The sequence below is a fragment of the Fonsecaea nubica genome (genome assembly GCF_001646965.1).
Source record: "Fonsecaea nubica strain CBS 269.64 chromosome Unknown Scaff58, whole genome shotgun sequence".
Taxonomy (NCBI): Eukaryota; Fungi; Ascomycota; class Eurotiomycetes; order Chaetothyriales; family Herpotrichiellaceae; genus Fonsecaea; species Fonsecaea nubica.
The window spans coordinates 138,577-160,651 of record NW_019173731.1 but is presented as its reverse complement, the minus strand read 5'-3'; the positions used below and the strand labels follow the sequence as shown (position 1 = coordinate 160,651).

Here is a 22,075-nt window from a genome sequence, read left to right as displayed (position 1 = left end):
TGATGTCCATTCAGACGCGCCAAGTTCCGAAGCAGCCAATACCATGGTGGACACCACAGAGGAGAAGGTCCGAAGGGGCTTCGGACAAGAGAAGGCGAGAAAGCAGGAGACACAGGCGAGGCGAGGCGAGGATGTTCGACGCAGGGAAGGGGGAGGGACAGAGAGGAGAGGCGTTGACCGCAAGATTTTCAGGATGCGCAGGCACCGCAGGTGAAGATGAGGGAGCGAACCGAGTCAAAAGGACGGTCAAGAGGGTCAAAGTTGGCTGCGCGTCAGAGTCAGACGCAATGCACAAATCAGCCTCAGGCCTTCCACAGTCTATTCTTTGTCTCTTCTTCCGCCTCACTCCTCTGCTCTCACTCGTCCGTGCTCGTCCTCTCCTTTGCATTGCCGCTTTTCTCACTCTCCTGTCAGAGTTCTAGAACCTCTCTTTTGATCAGGCTCCTCAGTTTCGACTATCGTATCCATAAGTCCGCCTAACAGCCACCCCCCTTCCCCATGTCTCCTGATCCACTACCTCCTCGACCGTCCACCCTACCAGCCATTCAAGTCCCTACTGCGACCACGCAACACTTCGCCACATAGAAGTCCCCACTTCTGAACATATCCTACTGGAGCACATGCAGCTTGTGTACCGCCCTTAGTCGCATCTGCTTCCCTTTTGATGCTCGTTGCTTCTGATGCAGGCACCTCGTTTCTCGCATCCATCACAAACAGGTACATCTTGTATAGGGCTGAGTCCCCCGGCAGCGACCCAACATCGACTTTCCACCAGTCATTGATGCTGAGGGCTAGGATGAACTGGAAATATCAATTGTCCGCCACACCATTGACCTCGGCTCGCAATCATCGCCAAATTCGATGTCCATATCGCAACAACTTCGATTGGCTTTTGGTCGAGTTGTAACTGATCAACATCGGACGGCATGACTATCCCGCCTTGGGGCCTGCAGAATCATCATGGTTGTATTTTTGTGTTGGCCCTTGACGATCCCTCGTATTCATTAACCCCGTATTCTAAAATCACGCATACCGCTCCCTGGCAGATCGCAGAAGCCTCGCATGGCCGCCACCGACTACCTCTGGAGCCAGAATATGGCAATGCTTGCGGACCAGCACCTTCAGCCTTATGCTCAGGCACATGCATTCGCACCTTCGGCCGAAAGCACTCCTTGGCTCAGTGTTGGCATTGCGTCTCCCGCATCAGTATCAACGATGGTATGTAAGCGCAGGCATCAACACGGATTAATTCCACATCTACCCTGATAACACCTTTCGCTTTCGCTTAGTCCGCCTGGAACCGAACTCAGTCTCAAAGATCTTAACCTAGGTGCCTAGACAATAGGTAACAGATGCGGTGGCAGGTTATGTAGGCAATGCAGATCTCTTCTTGATTTGTCCTGCCTTAGGCCGAGCAGCTGAAAAGAAGGTTCCGCTTCTTAACCCCGGTGCGGTGATATTGTACAAGTAGAGTCATATTGATCGACTCCCAGAACATCCTTGGCCGTGCTGTCCGGGAGAGAAATACTACCTTTGGCACTCAAACACGATTGGCTGCAGATTGGCATGTTGCTAAATCCAACACCAGAGTCCGGAAACGTCGGTTCCTTCACACTTTATTCACTCATCGTGGTATCATTAGCGAGGTCGCGATCTCGAAGTCGAGCAGAAGACTTCTAAAGCAGCGGTGGGTGGATAGCATGGGCCATCTCCTGAGTTTGTACGGGAACGTTAAGCCCTACGGCCCTAATACAAGTGGACTTTGCACCCCGTTCTCCACCCGATGGTCTGCGTCTACTACTGGGACATCCTTCCTGCTATGCGCCCAGTACGTCCTATCAGAACAGGACATGAGAATTCCAGTATACTTGGGAGGAACCCGGCTGTGTCAGCAGCTGCCCGCAAGAGGCGCTACCTCACGATATGGTCCCAATCGTGGACATCTAGAGTCGTGGCACTCTTCCACGTTCCGATCTTGAACCCGGAATGGGATTCCCGTACGGCCCTATCTATTGTACGCCCAAAGGGACCCCGTTGGGTCCCGCCCCGGTGAGTTAGAGTGGCACAGCCCATATGTGGACAGGACTACATAATGTCTCTGCTGCTGAGCCACGGTTGTGCCTTCTCCAGATGAGAAGAAATGGACTGGTCCAGTTCCCGTACTTACACCTTCACAAGTCACAGCACACGAGGGACGATCAATGACAGGACCTCGCCGACCTCCCCTGGTGTTGGGTCCCACTCAATCCCATTCAGCTCCTGCACTGCTGTCTCCACATGGTATTATGCTGGTACCATATCAACAAACGATCTGCTCAAGTCCTTCGGTCATGAACACAAGGCCCCAACATAGCCGCACAGTGGTGAGTTCACCCGGACACAAAACCTCAGAGAAATAGGAAAGCAAACCAAAAGGAGAAACTCATGAGGCTGAGGGTCGTTCTACTCTCTTAGAACCCCAGAAGCCATCGTCGTCCCTGGTTCCCCTGATCTTCCCGCCCTGAGCCTTACCTTTAATGTTACTCTGCACTCGGATTGAAGGGTGATTTGTCCCTTCCCGACCCCAATGCCCGGGAGACCATCTTATTTCCTGTCCAGCCAACTGCATCTCGGGCACGGCACTTATATCACTGCACACCGGATCTTTCCTATCAGTTCTGATTTGCGTTTAAAAGAGAATTTGATACTCACTCCCGCAGTTTTATGAGCCTACCGTTGCTCTGCCCATAGCCTCGACCGATCCGAAGACAACACTGACTCTTTTTGGAGACCAATTCGTCTGTCAGATGCTTGAAGATATATCCGGCACTGGTATGAGCAGTAATCTGAATGTGGGCAACTCCAATGCATCACCACCCCATCCGCCTTCTCGTGCGATGCCGGGTGATAAAGCACGCACGAAGAAATGGGCACCAAAGACGTTCAATGGATGTCTTACCTGCAAGTAAGCCTTCAAATGTTTCCCTCTACTGTCCTTCTCCATTGACAAACTGTTCTTGCTATAAGGCGAAGACGGATAAAGTGCGACGAGGGCAAACCATCCTGCCAGAGGTTGGTGGACATCTGACACTTTCATTAATTCCATCACTGATATGATCCAGATGCATCAAATCAAACCTCAAATGTAATGGATATGCCGCACCTAAGATCAAGCTATTTGATCCAACTGCCTCATCAACAGCTTCCAGCTCAACGCCCCCGCCCGCGACAAGCCAAGCCCTCGTGTCTGGACAGGAGCCTGCTTCACTTGACGACAGTGAATGGCATTCGACTTCGCTAACCGATCCTCATCCTCAAGAGCTCGCGCTTGTTCCCAGATTCGGCACGCAGGAGGAATCACAAAGCTTCCAGTTCTTCCTCGAAAAAACCTCCGACCTGATCTCAGTATACTCGCAGCCATATCTATGGACGGTGCTCCTGCCTCAAGCTACATGGCATCAACCCTCTATCAAGCACTCACTCGTCGCACTTGCTTCGCTACACCGATACCTCACCACAGTCGGCCCTGCCTCACAGCGAGCAAACCATAACTTTGTGTTCCACTACAACAGTGCCATCCGCGCCTTGGTGGCTGACAGACCGTCCATTGATGTTGTGCTCGCGGCATGTGTCATCTTTTGGGCGCTGGAGAATTTCAATGGAGGTGGCCAGGTGGCCATCGACCATATGCAGGCCGCGCTCAAGATCTTGGGGGAGTGGAAAAGCAAACACCGACCCAATGACCCCTCCAAAGACTTCATCATCAGATACATCGAACCAACAATTCGAGACGGAGTTAAGTTCGCCTCGAAATGTCGTGTCGAGGAACTGGCTAGCCAGATGAGTGCACTGTCCCTGACAACACGCGATGTGAGGATCATGAACATGGAATACCCTGAATTCAATAGCCTGGAGGATGCAGGCAACTACTTGAACGACTGTATCGGGGACATTCTCGCGCTCAAAGATCAGGCTACGGTACTACTCAGTCCAAGTCCTCGCCTCATTGAACAGGTAGAAGGGCTCGACGCCCGCCTCTACAAGTGGATGAATCTGTTCCAGAGCCTCACGGCCACTGGGCCTGTATATACCCGACGCATGCTCGTTGTGCATAATGTCGCTGCAAACATACTGCTGGACCAACTCAAGACACGAACGCAATATGATAATACAGGCGACGAAGTGGAGCAGGAGGAGCCGCGTCGCTGTCGATTTAATTTCACAGTCCTTGAAGTTGAGGATATTCTAAGATACGACCCACTAGCTACAGTTGAGACGCGAAGGAAGAAACCACCGAGCCTGGGATTCATTCCGCCTATCTTCCTGGTGGCGACCACGGCGCCGAAACCTGAGACTAGGACAAGAGCGATGAACGTGTTGAGACTGTTGAACGTGACCGAGGGTCCGTGGAATACAGATCATGCGGCGCAAATAGCGGGACGGATGCTGGAGATCGCAGACGAGTGTGCGATTCCCCCTTCGGCAGTCGAGTTGCGCCATATCCATTTTGGTTTTGACCCAGACCAAAAGGTGCTGAGAATGCGATGGGCACCGGAAGACCCGGCGATGCTGAATGTGAGCATGATCAAGCAGATCGATGCTCATAACATGAACTGGAGCGAACCGGTAAGTCGACGCGTTCTGCTTCCTTGGACTACGAGTTGATATTTTGGTTGCAGAACGCTATACCTGAGTTGATCAAGAGATTCGGCTATCAGTTACCACCTTCTACGGCCAGGACACCTCCTTCTGAATGTTGATCCGACGTAGCAGTTCACTGTGCGGCGAGGGATCAAGAACCTCTGGTGCTAACGATAGCGCCGACATGACGCCGACCGATGGAACACTATTATACCACCCTGCTGGACGGGTGGACAGAAGGGCTTGTCATTTGATTGAATGCTCGGGCGACACCAACTACAAGCAACGGTGACGCCGATGGGCATCCTTGTTGACGACACGACCTTCCTTCAGTGGGGGACTCTCTTTGATGTACGCGGTTTTCTTGTCACTTTGAAAGTTGATGTTTATTTTCGGAGTGGGCAATTAGTTTCTTTTGCTGGTCACTCAAGCCCAAGGTGCTAGACTTGCTTCAGGCTATTAGAGCAGCAGCAGCAGCAGCAACGTGGGTTGAGAATGAACAACATGAATGGAATGGGCTGGGCTGGAACCAGGTTGGATTGAGTGGACAGAACAGTCGACAAGAACAACAAGTAACAGGGCAACAGGAAACGATCGCAATTAAGCACACGACAATGATCATGATAGCTGGGGCGTTTTGCATGTATTATTTGACAATGTTACAGACATTATACAGAGCCGGTCTGCGCTCGTTTTCTTTCATCAGGTGATGCTGTTCCTGGTTTTCATGTTCCCTTCATGTCAAGATGTCTGAAAACTTTTGGTCGTCTGCTTTAGCTTGCTTGAAATCCTTGAGTTGTGAGATTTCCAAGTCTATCTCGGCGGCGCAGATGCTCCTGGACCGGGACCGGGACCTGAACCTGGAATCGGAGTGGTACCTGAATGACCATGGCTCTGGCTCCCCTGCCTCGACGACTTGGCCGCTGCACTCCCCGCGGCGGCCTCCTGCTCGAGGAAATGCTGCCACAGCTCCGCCAGGGTCTCGCGGGAGTGCGGGCTGGTGGCGCTCTCGGGCCCGGCGCCGAAGTAGTCCGGGTGGTTGAGGGCCGGGGTGCTCGGGGTCCTGTGCACAATGGGCGAGCCTGGAGAGGCGACGGCGGCCGTCAGAGAACCCAAGCCGCGCAGGGAGTTGAAGCTCGAAGTCGCCGCGGCAGTGGTCGACGTCGACCCGCCAAAGGTCGTCCCAGGCCTGGCCAGGCCGGCCTGTTCACGCTGTTCGTCGTTCCAGCCCAGCAGGGCGGCGATGAGCTGGAGGATCTGGAATTTCTTGGGGTCCGAGCGGTCGAGGGCCAGGAAGTGCAGGAAGTGATTCGTCACTATCTGTCTGTGTAGGAGGAATAAGCGTCCGCCCTCCGAGGAGAAGGGCGTGTGGCGCTCGTCAGTCAGCCAGAGAGAATAGCAAAAAGACCAAACTAAACAAGAATTGGATTGGGCTGTACGAGAGAGACTTGCGAAAGGGCGAAAAAGGGGGGGCTGATGGATAGGATAGTGGAAAGGGGGTACAGCGACACGATTGGGCCGACAAAAGGCCTCAGCCTCGTCATGTGGCGAATGATCGTCGCAAACTTGGGGGGAGGTGTGAGAGTATTCTAAAATTATAGTTCTGACACTGCATTGAATCGATGAGGCGTGCCTCGGGAGAGATTCTTTTTTGGAAACGCGGAGTAACGAGGAATGGAGCAACAACCCATTCGTCCACAACGCAAAGATGGAGGGCCCGGCCAGGCACATGGCTTCGGAGACATGTGGTGTACTGTATGCAAAGGGGAAAAAAGGCACTCGGAGACATTTTTGCAGCAAAAGATGAGAAAGGGGAAAAAACCCACCTATCCACGTTATCCTCGGGCTTGCCCTTCTTGAGAAACCTCAGCGCCTTAGTAAGATGATCGTTGAGAATGACGGCTTCATGCCGCAGCTTGCCGATCAGGAGGTTCTTCTCTTTGACTTCCTTTTCGAAGGGAAGGGCTCGCTCGAGTTCTTTCTTGGTCTGTTCCAGTTCCGCCGCGGTCGAATCATGGGCCGCCTGGAGGTCTGACAACTGTTTTCGCAGGTCTTCTTGTTCGCTCTGAGAAGTTTCGACCAGTTCTTTCAGCTCCTGTTTTCGCAGTGTTTGGATCTCCTGGAGTGCCTTTTGAAGGCCTTCGACCGTTGACGAGTAGGTGTCCCTCTCGCTGACTGCTTTCTCGTACGCTTCCTTTAACGATCCGAGTTGTTCCTCTAAATCAGCGTTGCGGTCCGCCAGGTCCTTGCGCATGGTGCGTTCTTCCATGGCAAGAACTTCCCAGTCGTGCATGGCCTGTTTGGCGTTCTCGAATTCGTCACGCATGTAGGCCTCGGACTCGACGAGTTCTTCCTTCTCCTTGATCCAGTTTTGCTGGGAAAGCGTCAGGCGGTTGCGGAGAGTGGACAGTTCTTTGGACTGTTCCGACTGTTTCTGCGAAAGATCGGCATTTCGAGCCGTGAGTTCTTCGACTTCAGCTGAACGGGCGGTGTAGCGCTCTTGCAACTCGGATCTCTGTTCTTCAAGCTCTTCAATCCGCGTCCGTGCCTGCGCTAGATCCTCCTGTAGAATACTTGTCAGTCTTGCCATGGGCCGTCTTCATCAAATCGTCTGGCTCAAGCCATCACGTACTGCATCGGCCTTTAATCTCTCCCCCAACTGCGACCGTATAGTATTCACCTTGCCGAGCAAGGACTGGTATTGTTCCTCGGCATTCTCTTTTTCGACCTGCGTCTCAGCCAGCTCTGTCTGGACCGCTTCGATTTCCGTGGCATGCTTTGCCTGCAGTTCTTCCAGGGACTTGCGCAGCTCCGTCACCTCGAGTCGTAGGGCATCACGGTCCTTGACAAGAGCGTCAAAGCGGGCGGCTGCATCATTATTGTTGTCGTCGTCGTCGATCGACAGATCTTTGACCCCGTTGGCAACAGTTACCGTCTCGGGGGCTTCATCCCCTGACCCCTCTTTGACGGGGGACACTGCAGTCTGCTCTGCTTCTCGCTCGTCATTTTCTGCGTCATCCTCGTCGTCCGGACCATTTTGCGTCTCGTGAGCGTCGACCGGTGTCGTGGGGGCATCCGTCTCTGTCTCAGTCGCTGCGGCTTGCGCGTTGCCTTTTTTCTTGGACTTTTTCTTCTTCTTGGATTTTTGGTCTACCACGGTAAGTAAGCATGAGCGAACGTTTACAACCGATCACAGTGTACATTACGTACCTCCCTGAGGCATCGAAGACATGTTTGTGGAAGACATGATTTTAATGCTGGGTTCTAGAACCGGGGCCTGGACATTGGGGATGCTTTGGGATTCTCGAAACGTGTCAATTGTTGCTTGGCGTAATGCACTTGCGTTGCGCTGCACGCCATAATGTCATGTTGGTGACGGGCCGAGCCCCCTTTCGCTGATTATTCCACCGAAGCAAAAACATCATCCGCCTGTGGCTATCTTTAGTGCCCTTGTAACCTGTTTACAAGTGTACCTCGTACAGACCATACAATCCTCCGGTCATGATGGTTGGAAAGAAAACATTTATTCGCGAGGGTATAAGATCATAGACGCCATCGTGAACCGTCAACCCACTGTGAGAATGTTCATTTCAATGCTTCCACAAACAAGCCTCTCATCCCTTTGAGAAGAGTCCCGATCTCCCTCGTCGCATTTAGCCGGTCAACCACCTTTGCGACCTTGACACTCTCTAACCTAGGCTTCGTATACGACACGTCGTATCTCCCGCGTCCGGTATCCGGCACCAGCAACTCAAAGAGGCCTTCCCTCTCGTCGGTGGAATTCCCACCACTGCCTTTCGCTGGTGGGAACACGAACACAATCCTGACTTTGTTCTCATCCCCGCTGCCTTCGATGCGGCAACCCAGATATGTCTCCCAAAAACTGAGCTCCGGGCCGTTGAGTCGGCTCTGGCCATCCATCTTCGCAGCGTATTCTCTTTGTGCTTGTAACTTCGCGTCGATCTGCCGCTGCGTTTGTGCGATGGCGGATTTGAGCCGGTCTCGCTGCGCCGACTGCGCCGCCTGGTGTGACTCCAGCTTGGATATTTGCGCGTGCATCTCGTTCTTTTCTGCCTGCTCACGGGCGAGGACCTGGCTATGCGTCGACAAGGTAGATTGCAGGGTGACAATCTGTGTGTTTGCTGATCTCTGCTCCTCTGTACGAGAACCTCAATCAGTTGTGGCTCTCCCGACAAACACTCCGACTCCGTCTTTGCGCAAAGCGAACCGTTGTTTGCTGCTGCTGCTGTTGTTGTGGAGGGACTTACCATTCAACTCTCCCAGGCGCGCCCGAAACTCGTTCCTCTCCTCCAACACCCTCTTTCTTCCCCTCTCAATGAATGCGTCAAACTTGACTGTGAAATCGGCCATTCGCTTGCGGAGATCTTCAAAGTTGAAGTCAACCGCAGGCAGTTGCGTGAGCGGGTTGTCCGAGTACGACATGGGTGGCGCGATTTGCTGCGACTGCGACGCGCGGAAGGAAGATGTGCTGGTCGCGAATGCCGAGGGAGGCATGGCGGCTGTAGTCATCGTTGCGAGAATGTGTCTGTGTTGCTGCTTTGGCGATAGAGTCTGTCTGGGGAATATGCTGCGGAGTTCAATAATGTGAGGTGGTGCGTCGTAGTCGTAGTCGTAGCCGCAGTCGCAGTTAGCGAAAACGGTGGGTGCGCAGAACACAAAACCCAGTCGACCGGGCAACCAGCCGCCGAGGCTGAGTCAGCGATACCGCTGGGTGACCGCAGTTTCACTCCAGCATCAGAGAATACATGGTGTGTACACGCTAAATGCATGTTCAACCAACAATTGTTATTCATACAATTTGGTATCTCTTCGCTTGCTAAAAAAACATAACTCTAACTCTGCCAAATTATTCCTTCATTTGATGGAATTCTCCCGTATTTCCGAAGCGAGTTCTTCCCGCCCCTCGCTGTTCTCGCTGCTGGCATCTCCCGCGCCCATCAGTTGAGCAAGCATGGCTTCCATTCTTTCCAAGGCATCTTCTATCTTGTGCAGTCTCGCCGTCGCCTCCAGGAATCGGCCGTCTTGTCCACCGTCCAGGTCAACCAGTGAGTCAATTCTTTCGCGCCTGTTTGGCTTGCGATAACCGGGCGGATGTTGGTCATCATCTCCACCCTCATCACTCGAGTCACGAAACTGGTCTTTCAACTTCTGGTCGACCTGTGACTCTCTCCTTCCGCTCTTCGCAGGCTCCGGGTTGACTGGTGGGTTTTGACTCGAATCCACCGTCTGACTCTCTCTTCTTTGCTCCGATAAGTGCGTGAATTGGTCCTGCAATTTGGTGTTGGAAAGGATCCCCATGTCGTCGCTGTGATTCAGGTTGTCTTCTTCGGCGATCTTGTCCAGTACTGACTGTGGTGGATCAATGTCGAACACTGCGTGGATATCTCCATGTACACTAAACCGTGAGAGAGCCCAATATTGCGCAGGCGTCGCCCTGGGGCCGCCGGGATGCTTCCAGTCAATTTTCTTGCTGCTGGCAATCTTCCGCTTGTCCGAAATCCAGAGCGTTCTCCTCTCATACCATGCAACAATTAGCAATGTTGGTAGGTTGATCGCCCTGACCGCTGCGACGTTGACCTTGTGGAACATTCTTTTGGAGAGCATCCACTTTAAAGGCAGCACAAGTATCAGTGCGAGGATGTTGAATGGGGGCATATACGCAAAGATGGCGTCTGATTTGACCCCTTCGAAAGTAAGGACGGCTCGCCGGAACTGGATTTCCTGAACAGCGTTGCCAACGATGCCGCTGAATGTGTTTGTCAGCATCGAGACGAGAACGGTGAGGAACAACGTGTTGCCCAGGAAAGCGAACAACACCATCAAGGCGGGTCCCAGGAGCCAATGGAAGTCTGGGGACTGATCAATACCAGTCCCGTCGAGACCGAACCAAATCCAGATCATCCACTCCCCGATCGTCACAGCCTGATGAGCGCCAGCATGCAACCACTTAAGACTCAGGAGGAAGCCCGCAAAGCACCATACGGCCAGCGCAGTCAGTGTCAGGAAATCAGACATCATCGCTCTCAAGGAGAGAAACAACATATTCTCCGACATGACGTTGAATGCTAGTCGAGGAATAAGCACCGGAGCGGCGCAGCTGAGAATGTCCAGAGCAGTCCGCGCGAGGGCAATGGACTTTTCCTCGTCGACAAAGGAGGAGGCGCAGATTCGTAAGACAAGGTATATGATGAATATTGTCGAGAACATGACATCGAGAAACGACCACAAATTCTGAGTATACACACCCCAACCATGTTCGAGAATAGATGCGAGTTGATCGAGCACCTGGCAGGATCTCCTTGTCAGCCATCCATCATTTCTCACAGGAAAAAGGACGTACCCAACCAGCCCCATAAACATCAAAGACCAGCTCGAGGACCTCGTAAGTGGTGTCCATTCTATTTTCTCGCGCCGCCATAACCGCAATGTATAGGGCGAGTAGAATGACAAATTGACAGACTTCAATCAAGTTCCTTGTCCGTGGCACAATCAATCTGTATTGATTCAGCAACGGGGCTCGTCGCGGGTCATACAGGGAAATCGGTCTCTTCTTCCAATGGTCGGGTATGATGTCGATGAAACTGCTGGGCGTGTATACGACCTTGCCTCGGTAAATGGCGTCCACGACCTTTTGACAAGCACTGCTCGCCAGAAACGACTTGCTGGCGCTGACGATAGCAACTTCCAGGGCTGTCAGTTTCCTCTCCACTTTACCGGACTCGGATCTCCGCTGGGCGGTCCAGTAGTGCATCGCATGCTGACTCTGCGAGGTCACCTCGTCGGGCGCGCCCTGGAACGGTTCGAATCCCGCAACCAGGATATTTGCCAGCTTGAGCAGGCCCCTCGGTCCGGGGTTGTGCTCGTTGTATCGCCGGAGGATCTTTTCCGCTACGAGCTCACACAGAAGCGCGCGCGTGAGGTTCACCGTCTGGTGGTGCGTCGCGTACGACTGTTCACGGATGAATTGCATTCGGTTGACGAGCAGGCAGTACACTGGACCAAAAGTATGCATCAGCATGGAGAACACAGTCACGATTCAACTAGGAGTTATGAGGGGCACCAGACCGATCGATAAGTCGTTTGTCTCGTACAGAGAATCGACCAATGGCCGCACAACAGAGATGTTCATCCGCGGAGCTTTGAGCTGGTCGAGAGAATAGGGATCATCTGGCAGAGCGAATGTCAGCATGTGGTGATGACTTCACAGTCTAGCAACCAAGCTCGACCTCTGTCGGGAAGCACTCACCGATGCTTGTGATGATGTCTCTCCGTATGCTATACCGGACAGATCACACGTCAGAATTCGCATTCGTCAAAAGGTTGCAAAATCAAATGCTCTCCCTTCTCTCTCGACTTCCCGTCTCTGCATTCATGCTGTGCTTGAGTGGCACTTCCAAGGACGATCCAACTCCCTCGAATGATGTTGCATACTCCCCAGTCCCATCCAGACACCCTATTCGCTCAACCGACCGAGGTCCATAAACAAAAAGCACAGATATCGACAGCCAGTCCCACCTGGACAGACAAACATAGACGACAATAGCAGGAGAAGACCCGTTGATCAAACTCACCGATGAATATTCTCATAGACGTTACAGTGCGCGTTGCCAAAGGGATCTGCCTCGGCCGGCGGACGCCCGCCCAGGCGGTCCTGGTCGCGGCTCGTCCACGTGCAGTGCGGTGGGTACAGGCCATCGCTGTCGGCAAAGTCCTCCTCGTCGTGCTGCGTCGCCAGCAGCGCCTCCGTCTCCCCGCGCTGTCGGTTGAGCCGGAACTGCGCCGAGAAGGCACTCCCCGCGGCGGGTTTCCTGCGTCGTCGCTGCCGCCGCGAGGACGTCGAGGACGATGACTTGTTTTTCGACGGTGCTGGGCGCGCTCGTGCGTGGTCGCCGCCGTTGGCGTTCCCAGCCGTTGGGCTGGATGGGGATGGCATAGCGGGTTTGCAATGTGTGGTCGTGTTGCGTGCTGAGGGTAAGTATTTATGTCCCCGTATGTATATGCAGGGTCAGCCGGTATGGAGGTAGTAACGGCGCGGCGCGGCGCGAAATCATGGGGATCAAATAAAAGTAACGTAATGGGGACACACGCTGAAACGTTGAAACGGGACAAAAACCAATCAATCAATCAATCAATCGGTCAATCCAGGATTCCGTCTCGTGGCTGCTGACATGATTGTCGATAGTGCAGGGGGACAGCGGGATCCAGACCGAGATGTTGAGTGAAGATCGCAGGGCTAGGCACCGGAACCTTTTCAAACATAAAAACGCAGAAAGAGGACTCAGATTTTGCGGAGCTGAATTCCCCCCTGATAGAGAAAGGAACTCGCAGGCGGACGATAACTGATACGAGTGTGTTTGGGTGATAGATAATGGGAAATGGGAGGGGGGAATCGGCGATGCTGGACTGGCCAATTGGGGCGCAGATGACGTTAAGCTTATCGCGTCAAGCAACGACGTTCAGAGCCTTGTCGCTGTCCACGAGCCAATAACGTGCATGAGCCCTAATCAGCTACAAGGCAAATCAGCAAAAGCAATATTCATCCATCATTATTATTCACTCAAATATCGGTATCTCATCAAATCAATCAGTCGTCAAAGTCATGGAGTCGCCCAGCTATATACAAGAACATGACAGCGGATTTCTTTCTCACGCAGATAGCAATAACTAACCTGTGAGATGTGACACCCGGGGCATTATTATAACATTATCATGATCGTCGCAATGGCCCCCAACATTATACCCATCGGCCAGAGGCTCGACATGAGCCCCTCCTGTAGAGGTCCTGCTTCGTTGCTAACCTCATAGACCACACTGGGTGTCGCCGATTGTTGCGCCCCGGTGGATTCCACCATGACAATAACCAGTCCGTTGCTGGTGATGGTCTGCACGGCCTCCGGGGCCGGGGTAGTGGTTGTGTAAGAAGTCACCGTCGTGGTTCCAACCCATCCAGTCGGTTGATATACCGTCGGGGGATTGTAACAGTTGTTTTCGCATTGGTCGCAGCATTCCCAGTACACGACCGTCGAAGTGACAGGACAAGGCAACACAGAGGTGACTGTGACGATGACGTTTGCTTGCGTGTAACTTGTCACATAGGTTGTCGAGGGTGTCCAGTATGACCAATACGATGTGGTTGTGGGTGTCCAATATGATGTTGTCGTCGGCGTCCAGTATCCTGAGTCGCTACACTTGTATTAGGTGCTGGATAATCGCCAAAGGGGAGCAGATGACGTTACTAACTAGGCCAAGGCTTGTCCCAGAAGAGGGCTGATGAATGCGAGAACAGCCCACAGCATATTCCCCGTTAGGAGATAGCGAGCGAATCGGATAGAAGAAGGATGGCACAGATCGATGAGAGACAGTTACAGGGTTGGTAGAGATGTAGACGATGAAAGAATGACAATCAGGAGGGATCGCAAACACCACCCATGCCCACCTTTTTCATCCCTAGAAGGGCTCAGCTGGTGCCACCACTGCCATGACTTGTGAGTTACGTAGTCTCAGAGCTCTAGCAGGAAGCTTTTTTTCCGAAGAGCTTGCTAGAGCATCCAAGCTCCAAGCTTCCTGAATGAGCTCCTCGCAGCTCAGGTTTTGCCGCAGCTTGGTTGCGACGGCAGAAAGCGTCGACCCCGCCATTGGACCCGCTGTTGCAGCAAAAATCTGGGAAGGACGACTGCTCGAGGAGGAACGGTTATCTAAACACTGATTGCTCGAGAAGCTGAGGGGCAACGAGTTGGCGCAGGATTTCTTGGTTTGTGGGCTGAGGCCAATCAACGGCGCAGTTGCGAGCACTGGCGGGCGTGAGGGGTGTGTGGATGCGGAAATGCCTCGCATGAAGTGGGCGCGAGGAGTGGCGTGGAAAGACTGCAGGATGATGTCAAACTGAAAAAGTCAGTCTCGCAGTTATCCGAGGATGGACAATGGATGCTGATGGTGGAAGAAGAAGTGGGAAGTGGCTCCCACCATGGCGGTGATGGTTCGGCGGGAACACAGGCGAGGCGGGCGGGTGGCGGGGAGAGTTTAACGGCGGCATCCTCCCTAAACCATCTCTACACCAGGTCACCATTCACCCCTAGGTATACCCAAATGCTCAATGCTGACTATGTACAGCCCACTGCAGGCACGAACTATGAAGCGCTCGCCCCAACAGGAACGTTGACACCGTTGATTCCAGTCGAATCTTCACTCAGCAACCATGTTATCGTCTCGGCCACTCTCTCTGGGTCAAGCAAGATCACTCCGCGCCTGGCCATATCCGCCTCAGCCTCTTCTTCGTCCTTGTACCATGACAACGCCATCCCCGTCTTCGTTGCGCCTTGGAAAAACGAGTTAGCACACGGGTGGCCGGAGGGGGATCTGACGTAAAGACTCACTGGGAGAGACAGCATTTAATCTAATCCCCAACGGGCCCAATTCCTTTGATACCGTGGTCGTCAGACATGCCACGGCGTGCTTCGTCACGCAGTATGACAGGATGGTCGGATCGTGGAATAGACTCGCCGCACTGGCAATGTTGACGATGCTCCGCGGCGCCTTGGGCAACTCCATCATCGCCTTCACCTGCGCCCTCATGCTGTACAATATCCCGGTCAAGTTCACGTTCACCACTCGGCTCCAGGTTTCATCCGTTTCGTTCAAGAACAGGGGCGTCTGTTGGTTGGCCGACATGTTGATGACTCCTGCACAATTCACCGCTCCATCGAGGTCGTCAAAGGTGTTGACCGTGTCCTTGATCCAAGCATTCACATCCAGGCTCGAAGCGACGTCGACTTTGGTCATCGACACCTGCATATCAGGGTTGATCGACTGTAGTTTCTTCCTTGCACTGTCGAAAAGGCCAGGGTTGATGTCACCTATAGAGATAGCTCTGGCGTTGAGCCTGGCAAGCCTGCAGCAGGTTGCTAACCCAAGACCAGAACTTGCACCTGTCAGGGCAAAGACCTTGCCGGCGATGGAAGCCATGGTGAGGCTCTGCAAGCAAAGGCGACCACGATTGGTCAGATTGGATTCAGGGAGGTGTGGATAACAAATCCGAGACGTTGAGGGGGGAGGACGAGCATTCGTAGAACACCCACGACATTTATCACCACATAGACACACATCTCATGTACCTCTGCCGAGGAGGGGCTGTTGTGTTGCAGCGCATCCATGCCAGCACATCGGATCTGGTATTGGCCTGGTACGTTAGCTTCATGCAAGAGGACTTGGGGGGTACAGCGATTCGGCCGAAGAATAGCATTCTCACATGAGGATATACCCAACCAAGTGTCAGGTGTCAGCCGATAATGCGCCCGGGAGGATACTATTGCACAAAAGATTCAGAGTAGCTCAGCATGGCGCTTAGAAACACCCCTCGGCAAAACTGAATCGAGCTTCCAAGTACCACACGAAGGATTTCTCAAATTGTCACATTGTATCGGCATTCGATATGTGGCATGCTATCGTCGTCGTGTTTGACATATCATTCCTTCGTATTACCTATGTCACAGAGCAAATCATCTCCCTCCAGTTCATCGTTGACCACCCCGCCCAGCACCAGCGCCGCCAGCACCTCCACCCATAAACTGTTGCGCACTGTAGCTGTCAGCAAAAGTCTTCAGTATCCTTCGGGATCTACTCACAGATTTGCGAGTTGAGGGTCCTGCATCATTTGTTGAATTTGGCTCATGTCAGGCATACCACCTCCACCTTCTCGGCGATTGTTCACCAAATTCTGCAATGTCGGGTTGTTCATAATACCACTGAGAGCCTCAGGGTTGCGCATGATGTTCTGCGCCATGGATGCGAACATGGGATTGCTCATTATGCTGGACAGGTCGGGCATACCACCCCCTCCACGACCACCACCACCACCGAACATTCCTGCTAGACTGGCGAGATCCGGCATTCCGCCTCCACCACGGGTGTCACCCGCAGCATCGTCAACCTCATCTTCAGGTATCTTCTGTTCCTCTGCTTCCATACGAGCCAGTTCCTTCTTTGCAGTCTCCAGACCTTTCCTCATGGCCTCACTGCCTCCATTTCCTTCAAAGTCGATGCCCTGCTGGTAGGCCTCAACACTTCCTTTGGCATCGCCCATGGCGAATCTCGCCAGTCCTAATCTTGACCAAGCCTTTGTGTATTTGGGATCTGCAGCCACGGCGAGTTCGGCGTCCTTTACTGCGGAAGCATGATCGCCACTTGCAGAATAGGCGGCGGCACGGTTGGAGAGGTAGATAGGGTTTGTAGGAGCGAAGGAGATGGCCTGGGTGTACTTTTCAATTGCGGTCTTGTAGTCTTTCTGTTGCATAGCCGCATTGCCCGCACTCTTGAGCTTCTCTGCCTCGGGGTTTATCGCCTGCGAGGTGGCTGGCTGCGGAGGAGGGGCTTGACTTTCAGTGGGGGGAGCCTTTCCCTGCAGTTTCTCGTAGACCGAGAAGATGTTGAGCAAGGACTGAGAACCGACGGCTTCGGAGACGGCAGCCTTGTCGGAAGGATCGACCTTGAATGCTTCTGCGATGCAGTTGCTGGCAATCTCAATATTGTCGGCATCGTCGGCCGTGAGAGTGCCATCTTTGAGAGAGGTGGACAGGAAGTCTATTATTGACAGCGCCAGACGCTTTTTGGAGTCGGAGAGAGACTGAGACATGTTAGCAGCCTGTGACCGGAGAGAAGCAGCGAGACATACCATTTTGCTAAATCGGGAGAGCACAATTCAGGAGAAATGAACAAGTGGACAAAGTACGATGGATGCCTTGGTATCGTGGTATCTGTGGTGCCTTGTCAACAATGAGACCCGAAACTTTCGAATCTCATGGAGCCCTCGAGGCATGTCATGTCCAATGATCGTCATGGTCGCACGGGTCTCGACAATCATTACATGGCTTGGCAGGCACGTGGCCAGCGCCTTCACTCACTCGGCCATTTTCTGACTTTCAACATAATCAAGCACCGTCCTTCAGCGGTATTTGAGCAAAATATGCGAGTACAACTTTTGTGCCTCCATCGCAGACAATGTGGGAAGCCTCTTTTCTACCGTGCAATGGCGACTCTTCTCTCTTATTTACGATCGCGTCCTGCACCTTCGTAGAATTCTCGGCGAATGCCATTGGGATCGAGGCCGTCACATTGCCCAATATGACCCCCACACGAAAGATAGTATTGAGAATGGCCTAATATCATCTTTGCTTGTTGCGACTTTACGAGTTCGATACCATTGGCGTATGCCATTCGAGGCAAATGGCAGCGCGCACTTGCCTATTCATACAGTATGTTCGGGTTACAGTATGTTAGAGACAAATACCTGAATCCCTTGAGCCGAACCTTTAACCCCCAAGCGGGAGTGATCCTGAGCAAGCTCAGAGGAGTTCTCAGTGGTGTCGAATCACTACTACCTCCTATAGTAGGGGTCACTGTTGGTAGCCCCCATATTTCTGTTCTGAACTTCAAGCCCCCAAAGAGAGGTCTGATGGTGTCAAGGTTGTCAACAACTAGCTTCTGCTGAGAAGATGATTAGCCGCAGATGATCGAGTTCGGTCCCAACCCTTCTCCGTTGAGACTATGGTGTTGACACCAATATGTCGTCACGTTTTGCTCGAAAGCATGCTACGAGATATGGTCGGGTCACCTACGCCCAACGGACAAACTCCGCAATATCGAAAGATTGGTATCACGAGACTGGACATGGCCCCTATTCTTTCAGGACTGGCTCAGCAGAAGGAGAAGGAGGTCCACTACTCCAACTCGAACGAAGAGACCAGACAGCATGAGCGACGCTGTTAGACACGGACGAGTGCTTGTCTATGACTGCCTAGTTCCGAACCCCTGACCCTGAAACAATCACTCTTGGAGCTTCTCCATCCCCCGGCTCCGTCATGCGACTATGGTTTTATATCCTAAGGCCACGTTAGCAGACTGATCGGGACGCTCACTGAGTCAGTCTGGACGTACCAATTTTCAGCACGCGGCCACACATTATAGGAGACGAGCCACTTTGTAGCGTCCTAGTGCAAGAACTCGTCTTAAGGTATATCACCATCGTTGAAAGGCCAGATTTACCAGGCCACCTGATTATCCGCTCCGAAGCTCAAAATGACCACTCACGGCGCTTTCCCCGCGAAGTTGGCCACGATCGCCAGAGACGGGCGTGAGTGAATGAACGAATTGCGCATCGTCTGCCAGTCTACCCCTATCCGAATCCTGCAGCCCAGGCCCCGGGGAGATCAACCGTCAGGCGCAAAGTTGAGAGATGGGAGAGCACATTTTCTCTCTGATGCCGTGTGGGGTGGTCGACCAGCCTATCCCGAATTTGGGCTCTGTGACCCGCAATCCTTGGACAAAATAGGAAATGTGCAACTTGAATGGTCCATTCGTGGTTCTTGGAAACATGCTCAGCTGGTCCTACGACCACTGCGCTAGGTTTGCAAGGCCAGTCCACGTCTAGTCATCTTCACTGCTGATATACATACACTTCTTCGGTGGGAGATGGCACTCTTTGACCTTGGCAGCGCTGATTAGATTCTTGCCTTCCAGCCCCGCGGAACGTATCAGAGATCATCAGTGGGCGGGACTATCAAGTCCCTCGCCCCATGGTTCCCGGGTGAGACGTCAGGTTCTTCTGGGACATGCTCATGTCGGAGAGCTGGTACCCGCCGTTCTCGTATTTCGCGGAAGCGCGCTTTCTCGAGCACCCGCGGTGGAAAATCCAGAACCCCAGGAGCGTTGCGATGATGGCGAACACAGCAGCTCCGACACCGATGGCGGCCTTGGCTCCGACCGAGAGACCGCCCGACGACGACGAGGATGAGTTTGTGGAAGATGTAGATGTTATTGGGAAGGACACGTCGGTGGTGAAGGAGGCGCCCGCGAATGCAATGCCCGAGTCGCTGGCGTTGGGGGCCACGGTGGTGTTGTCAGGATTCAGCACTCTGGCGTAGATCTCAGCATATGCTTCTTCAGCAAAAGAGAAAGAGAGAAAGGCGGCAAATTATCATCCCTTATTAAGTAAGAACTTACCCGAAAATCGTGTATATTGTCCCCCCCTCAAACACCCAGTTATACTTGCCCACGATCCTGGCACTGTTGACGAACTGGACACCTCCCAAGTCGGAAATTACCACTTTTTTCGAGGTCTCGAGCGTCGAGTACTCCCCGCGAGGGAGGTTGCCCGCCGCGTCGGGAACCAGAACCTCGTCGACGACGTGGTAGGACATGATCCGCTGCAACTCCTCCAGGGTCCAGGTACTCGCGACGGAGCCGATGGCCTGGAACGCGTGGGTGATGGGTAGGAAGACGGTGACGCCGGAGAGGGAGTCGATTGACTTGATTTCGGTAGATCCGTTCTTGACGACGTTGACGTTGACGTCCACACCACCACCACCACTCGAGTTAGTGGAAGCAAAAGGTGAGGGATACTTGATCAAGACGCTCTGCGCGTACGTCGAACTGAAATTCCGGGGAAGTGCCAGGGCGCGCTGGACGACGTGGACCACGCCGTTACTGCAGCTCGTCACGTTCCCGCTTGTGTACGACGTCCTCTGCCCACCGGACCAAAAGGTCGTGGTGCCGCTGAGCAGCGACGTCTGCGCGACCACGAACTCGGTAGACCCGTCGACCTGCAGCATGCTGGGAAGGTATCGCGTCCAGTTCGTGGGGAAGGTGGGAAACGTGCCGTCGAGGACGTGGTATTGCCAGAACGACTCTGTGATGTTCTCCGCGGCCTCTGTCTCTATCTCGCTCAACGCGGCATTATCCGGCGCGAGCAGCGTTATCTGCTCTCTCTCCAGCAGCGACGTAAAGGACGGGAAGTCGTCGAGACGGGCGGCCAAGCTGGATAGTTCGGGAGTGCTCTTCACCGTCTCGAGGATACTCTTCTTCGTGCCCTGAGCGGTGGCGGTGGCGATGAGTGCACAGTAACAGACAAAGATTGCGAAGATGTGTTCAAACATCTTTGGTGCATTCGGTCTGTACTCGTAAGAGCTTGCTTTGAGCGGACAAGAGGGAAGATTAGGCGGGGGGGAAAGTCAAACATGGATGGTTTTGTAGATTAGAGCATAGAGACCTCCCTCTGTATAAGGGCGGGCCAGCCTCGCACCCGAGGAAAAAGGGTCATTTTATTTCGTGGTGGGACATTTTGCCGGACTCATGCTTTGCTAGGATCTACCGAGTGAGCAAGATTACCCCTCCCCCTTATCTGCGCTACCATGCCTTGACTAGCTCGAGTCCATGGTCTTGAGAAAACATGCTCATCCGGACAAGACCTGCAGCCAGCCTCTGGCTAGGGGCTCTTGTCATCACCGACATGGGCAGGCAGACCAGCTCGAATGAGAGGTCCCCTAGATGTCGCTTCGTGAGAGAGATCAACATTGAGAAGATGGCCCTTCTTTATCGTCCAGAGGTTATTTTTGCGATGATACCTGGAGAGCCTTGCGTCTGCAACCTGCCAGATAGCGTTAGTATGTCGGTCGCATGTCATGAAGGTTCGCAGTCTATCCGCGATCTAGTATGGGCGTGCTGGTTCCATCAACCCTTCTTTTGGCGCGTATCTGAAAAAGCGCTCCATGTTGTGAAACTCCAGTCTTTTTCTGACGCGTCGTCGTCTCTGGGGAGTGCTTGAAAGGATGTCAGTAAGAACATGTCCTCGATGGAGCCTGAATCAAGCGAATTCAAGAATATGGGGTTGTAACATCGATATTTCTTGACCGAAACCAATCTTTCCGGCGCGAGACGGCAGTTTGTTCATATCAGTATCGCGGTGCTTCAAGACAACGATACTGAGTTACCCATGTACATGACCTCTGTTATCTCGATGGCGAGCTCCTGAAAGTGGCTCCTGATGACTTGGAAGAGCGGCTCCCAATCCTCCATATCTCGCCCATTTTGGTCTTGCGCGCGATAGAGCCATTCTTCCGAGAGACAAGCCGTGCTGTCGGCATGGGTCCATCGCCAAGCTGCTCGGTCTTGGGCTGGAGGGAGAGTGGAATTCCGGCGACAGAGAGTGGCCAGGGTTTCGGTGGCAGCGTGCGTACCTGGAGGTACAAGAACCACCCCCCGTCGCTGCCGATGCCCGTTGTTTCGGGGGAGATGCTACATAGGATTTCCCACTTTTCGGAGTCACCTCAGCCGCCGATGCGGTCCCGGAGGTCGAAGGAGAAAACGAGGTGCCGTGCCTTTGCTGGTGTTGGTAGACTCGGCGTGCACATGTCTGCAACAGGCGCAGTTGGGCTGGCGTCTGCCCTGCTTGGAAACGGTGACAAGAAATGTTGATAATAACTGGGACACCAAAGAGAACGAAATAAAGGGATTAATGTGTTTTATTTCGTGATGCCAAGGCAGCAGGCAACAGACATGCGGCTGCCACATGCTTCCTAAGAACCAAACTCAACATTGCCATCTTGTCATCTTATGCCTGAACTAGAGATACTGTTTGCACCGTCAGCCCAATAGTTCCATCAAA

At 53.2% G+C, this 22,075-nt stretch overlaps 8 protein-coding genes across 8 annotated transcripts; 1 reads left to right on the top strand and 7 right to left on the bottom strand.

Annotated features, from left to right (window-relative positions):
• Positions 1-1,062: 1,062 nt before the first annotated feature.
• AYO20_07920 (hypothetical protein) lies at positions 1,063-4,739 on the top strand (the record flags this gene model as incomplete). Its single annotated transcript, XM_022646204.1, has 4 exons — positions 1,063-1,218; positions 2,700-2,944; positions 3,102-4,605; positions 4,659-4,739. 4 exons carry the CDS (start codon positions 1,063-1,065, stop codon positions 4,737-4,739), a joined length of 1,986 nt encoding a protein of 661 aa, XP_022497862.1.
• A 694-nt stretch (positions 4,740-5,433) lies between these two features.
• Positions 5,434-7,852, bottom strand: AYO20_07919 (hypothetical protein; the record flags this gene model as incomplete). The annotated part of the gene is made up of 4 exons (XM_022646203.1): positions 5,434-5,944; positions 6,447-7,183; positions 7,253-7,770; positions 7,831-7,852. 4 exons carry the CDS (start codon positions 7,850-7,852, stop codon positions 5,434-5,436), a joined length of 1,788 nt encoding a protein of 595 aa, XP_022497861.1.
• A 353-nt stretch (positions 7,853-8,205) lies between these two features.
• AYO20_07918 (hypothetical protein) lies at positions 8,206-9,150 on the bottom strand (the record flags this gene model as incomplete). Its single annotated transcript, XM_022646202.1, has 2 exons — positions 8,206-8,777; positions 8,889-9,150. 2 exons carry the CDS (start codon positions 9,148-9,150, stop codon positions 8,206-8,208), a joined length of 834 nt encoding a protein of 277 aa, XP_022497860.1.
• A 345-nt stretch (positions 9,151-9,495) lies between these two features.
• On the bottom strand, positions 9,496-11,659 carry AYO20_07917 (hypothetical protein; the record flags this gene model as incomplete). Its single annotated transcript, XM_022646201.1, has 2 exons — positions 9,496-10,926; positions 10,982-11,659. 2 exons carry the CDS (start codon positions 11,657-11,659, stop codon positions 9,496-9,498), a joined length of 2,109 nt encoding a protein of 702 aa, XP_022497859.1.
• A 549-nt stretch (positions 11,660-12,208) lies between these two features.
• AYO20_07916 (hypothetical protein) lies at positions 12,209-12,574 on the bottom strand (the record flags this gene model as incomplete). Its single annotated transcript, XM_022646200.1, has 1 exon — positions 12,209-12,574. One exon carries the CDS (start codon positions 12,572-12,574, stop codon positions 12,209-12,211), a length of 366 nt encoding a protein of 121 aa, XP_022497858.1.
• A 763-nt stretch (positions 12,575-13,337) lies between these two features.
• AYO20_07915 (hypothetical protein) lies at positions 13,338-15,603 on the bottom strand (the record flags this gene model as incomplete). Its single annotated transcript, XM_022646199.1, has 3 exons — positions 13,338-13,824; positions 14,770-14,956; positions 15,015-15,603. The coding sequence occupies 3 exons, from the start codon at positions 15,601-15,603 to the stop codon at positions 13,338-13,340; spliced, it is 1,263 nt and encodes a 420-aa protein (XP_022497857.1).
• Positions 15,604-16,151: 548 nt separating this feature from the next.
• On the bottom strand, positions 16,152-17,269 carry AYO20_07914 (hypothetical protein; the record flags this gene model as incomplete). Its single annotated transcript, XM_022646198.1, has 2 exons — positions 16,152-16,215; positions 16,263-17,269. The coding sequence occupies 2 exons, from the start codon at positions 17,267-17,269 to the stop codon at positions 16,152-16,154; spliced, it is 1,071 nt and encodes a 356-aa protein (XP_022497856.1).
• Positions 17,270-19,192: 1,923 nt separating this feature from the next.
• AYO20_07913 (hypothetical protein) lies at positions 19,193-20,567 on the bottom strand (the record flags this gene model as incomplete). The annotated part of the gene is made up of 2 exons (XM_022646197.1): positions 19,193-19,547; positions 19,636-20,567. The coding sequence occupies 2 exons, from the start codon at positions 20,565-20,567 to the stop codon at positions 19,193-19,195; spliced, it is 1,287 nt and encodes a 428-aa protein (XP_022497855.1).
• Between the last annotated feature and the right edge of the window lie 1,508 nt (positions 20,568-22,075).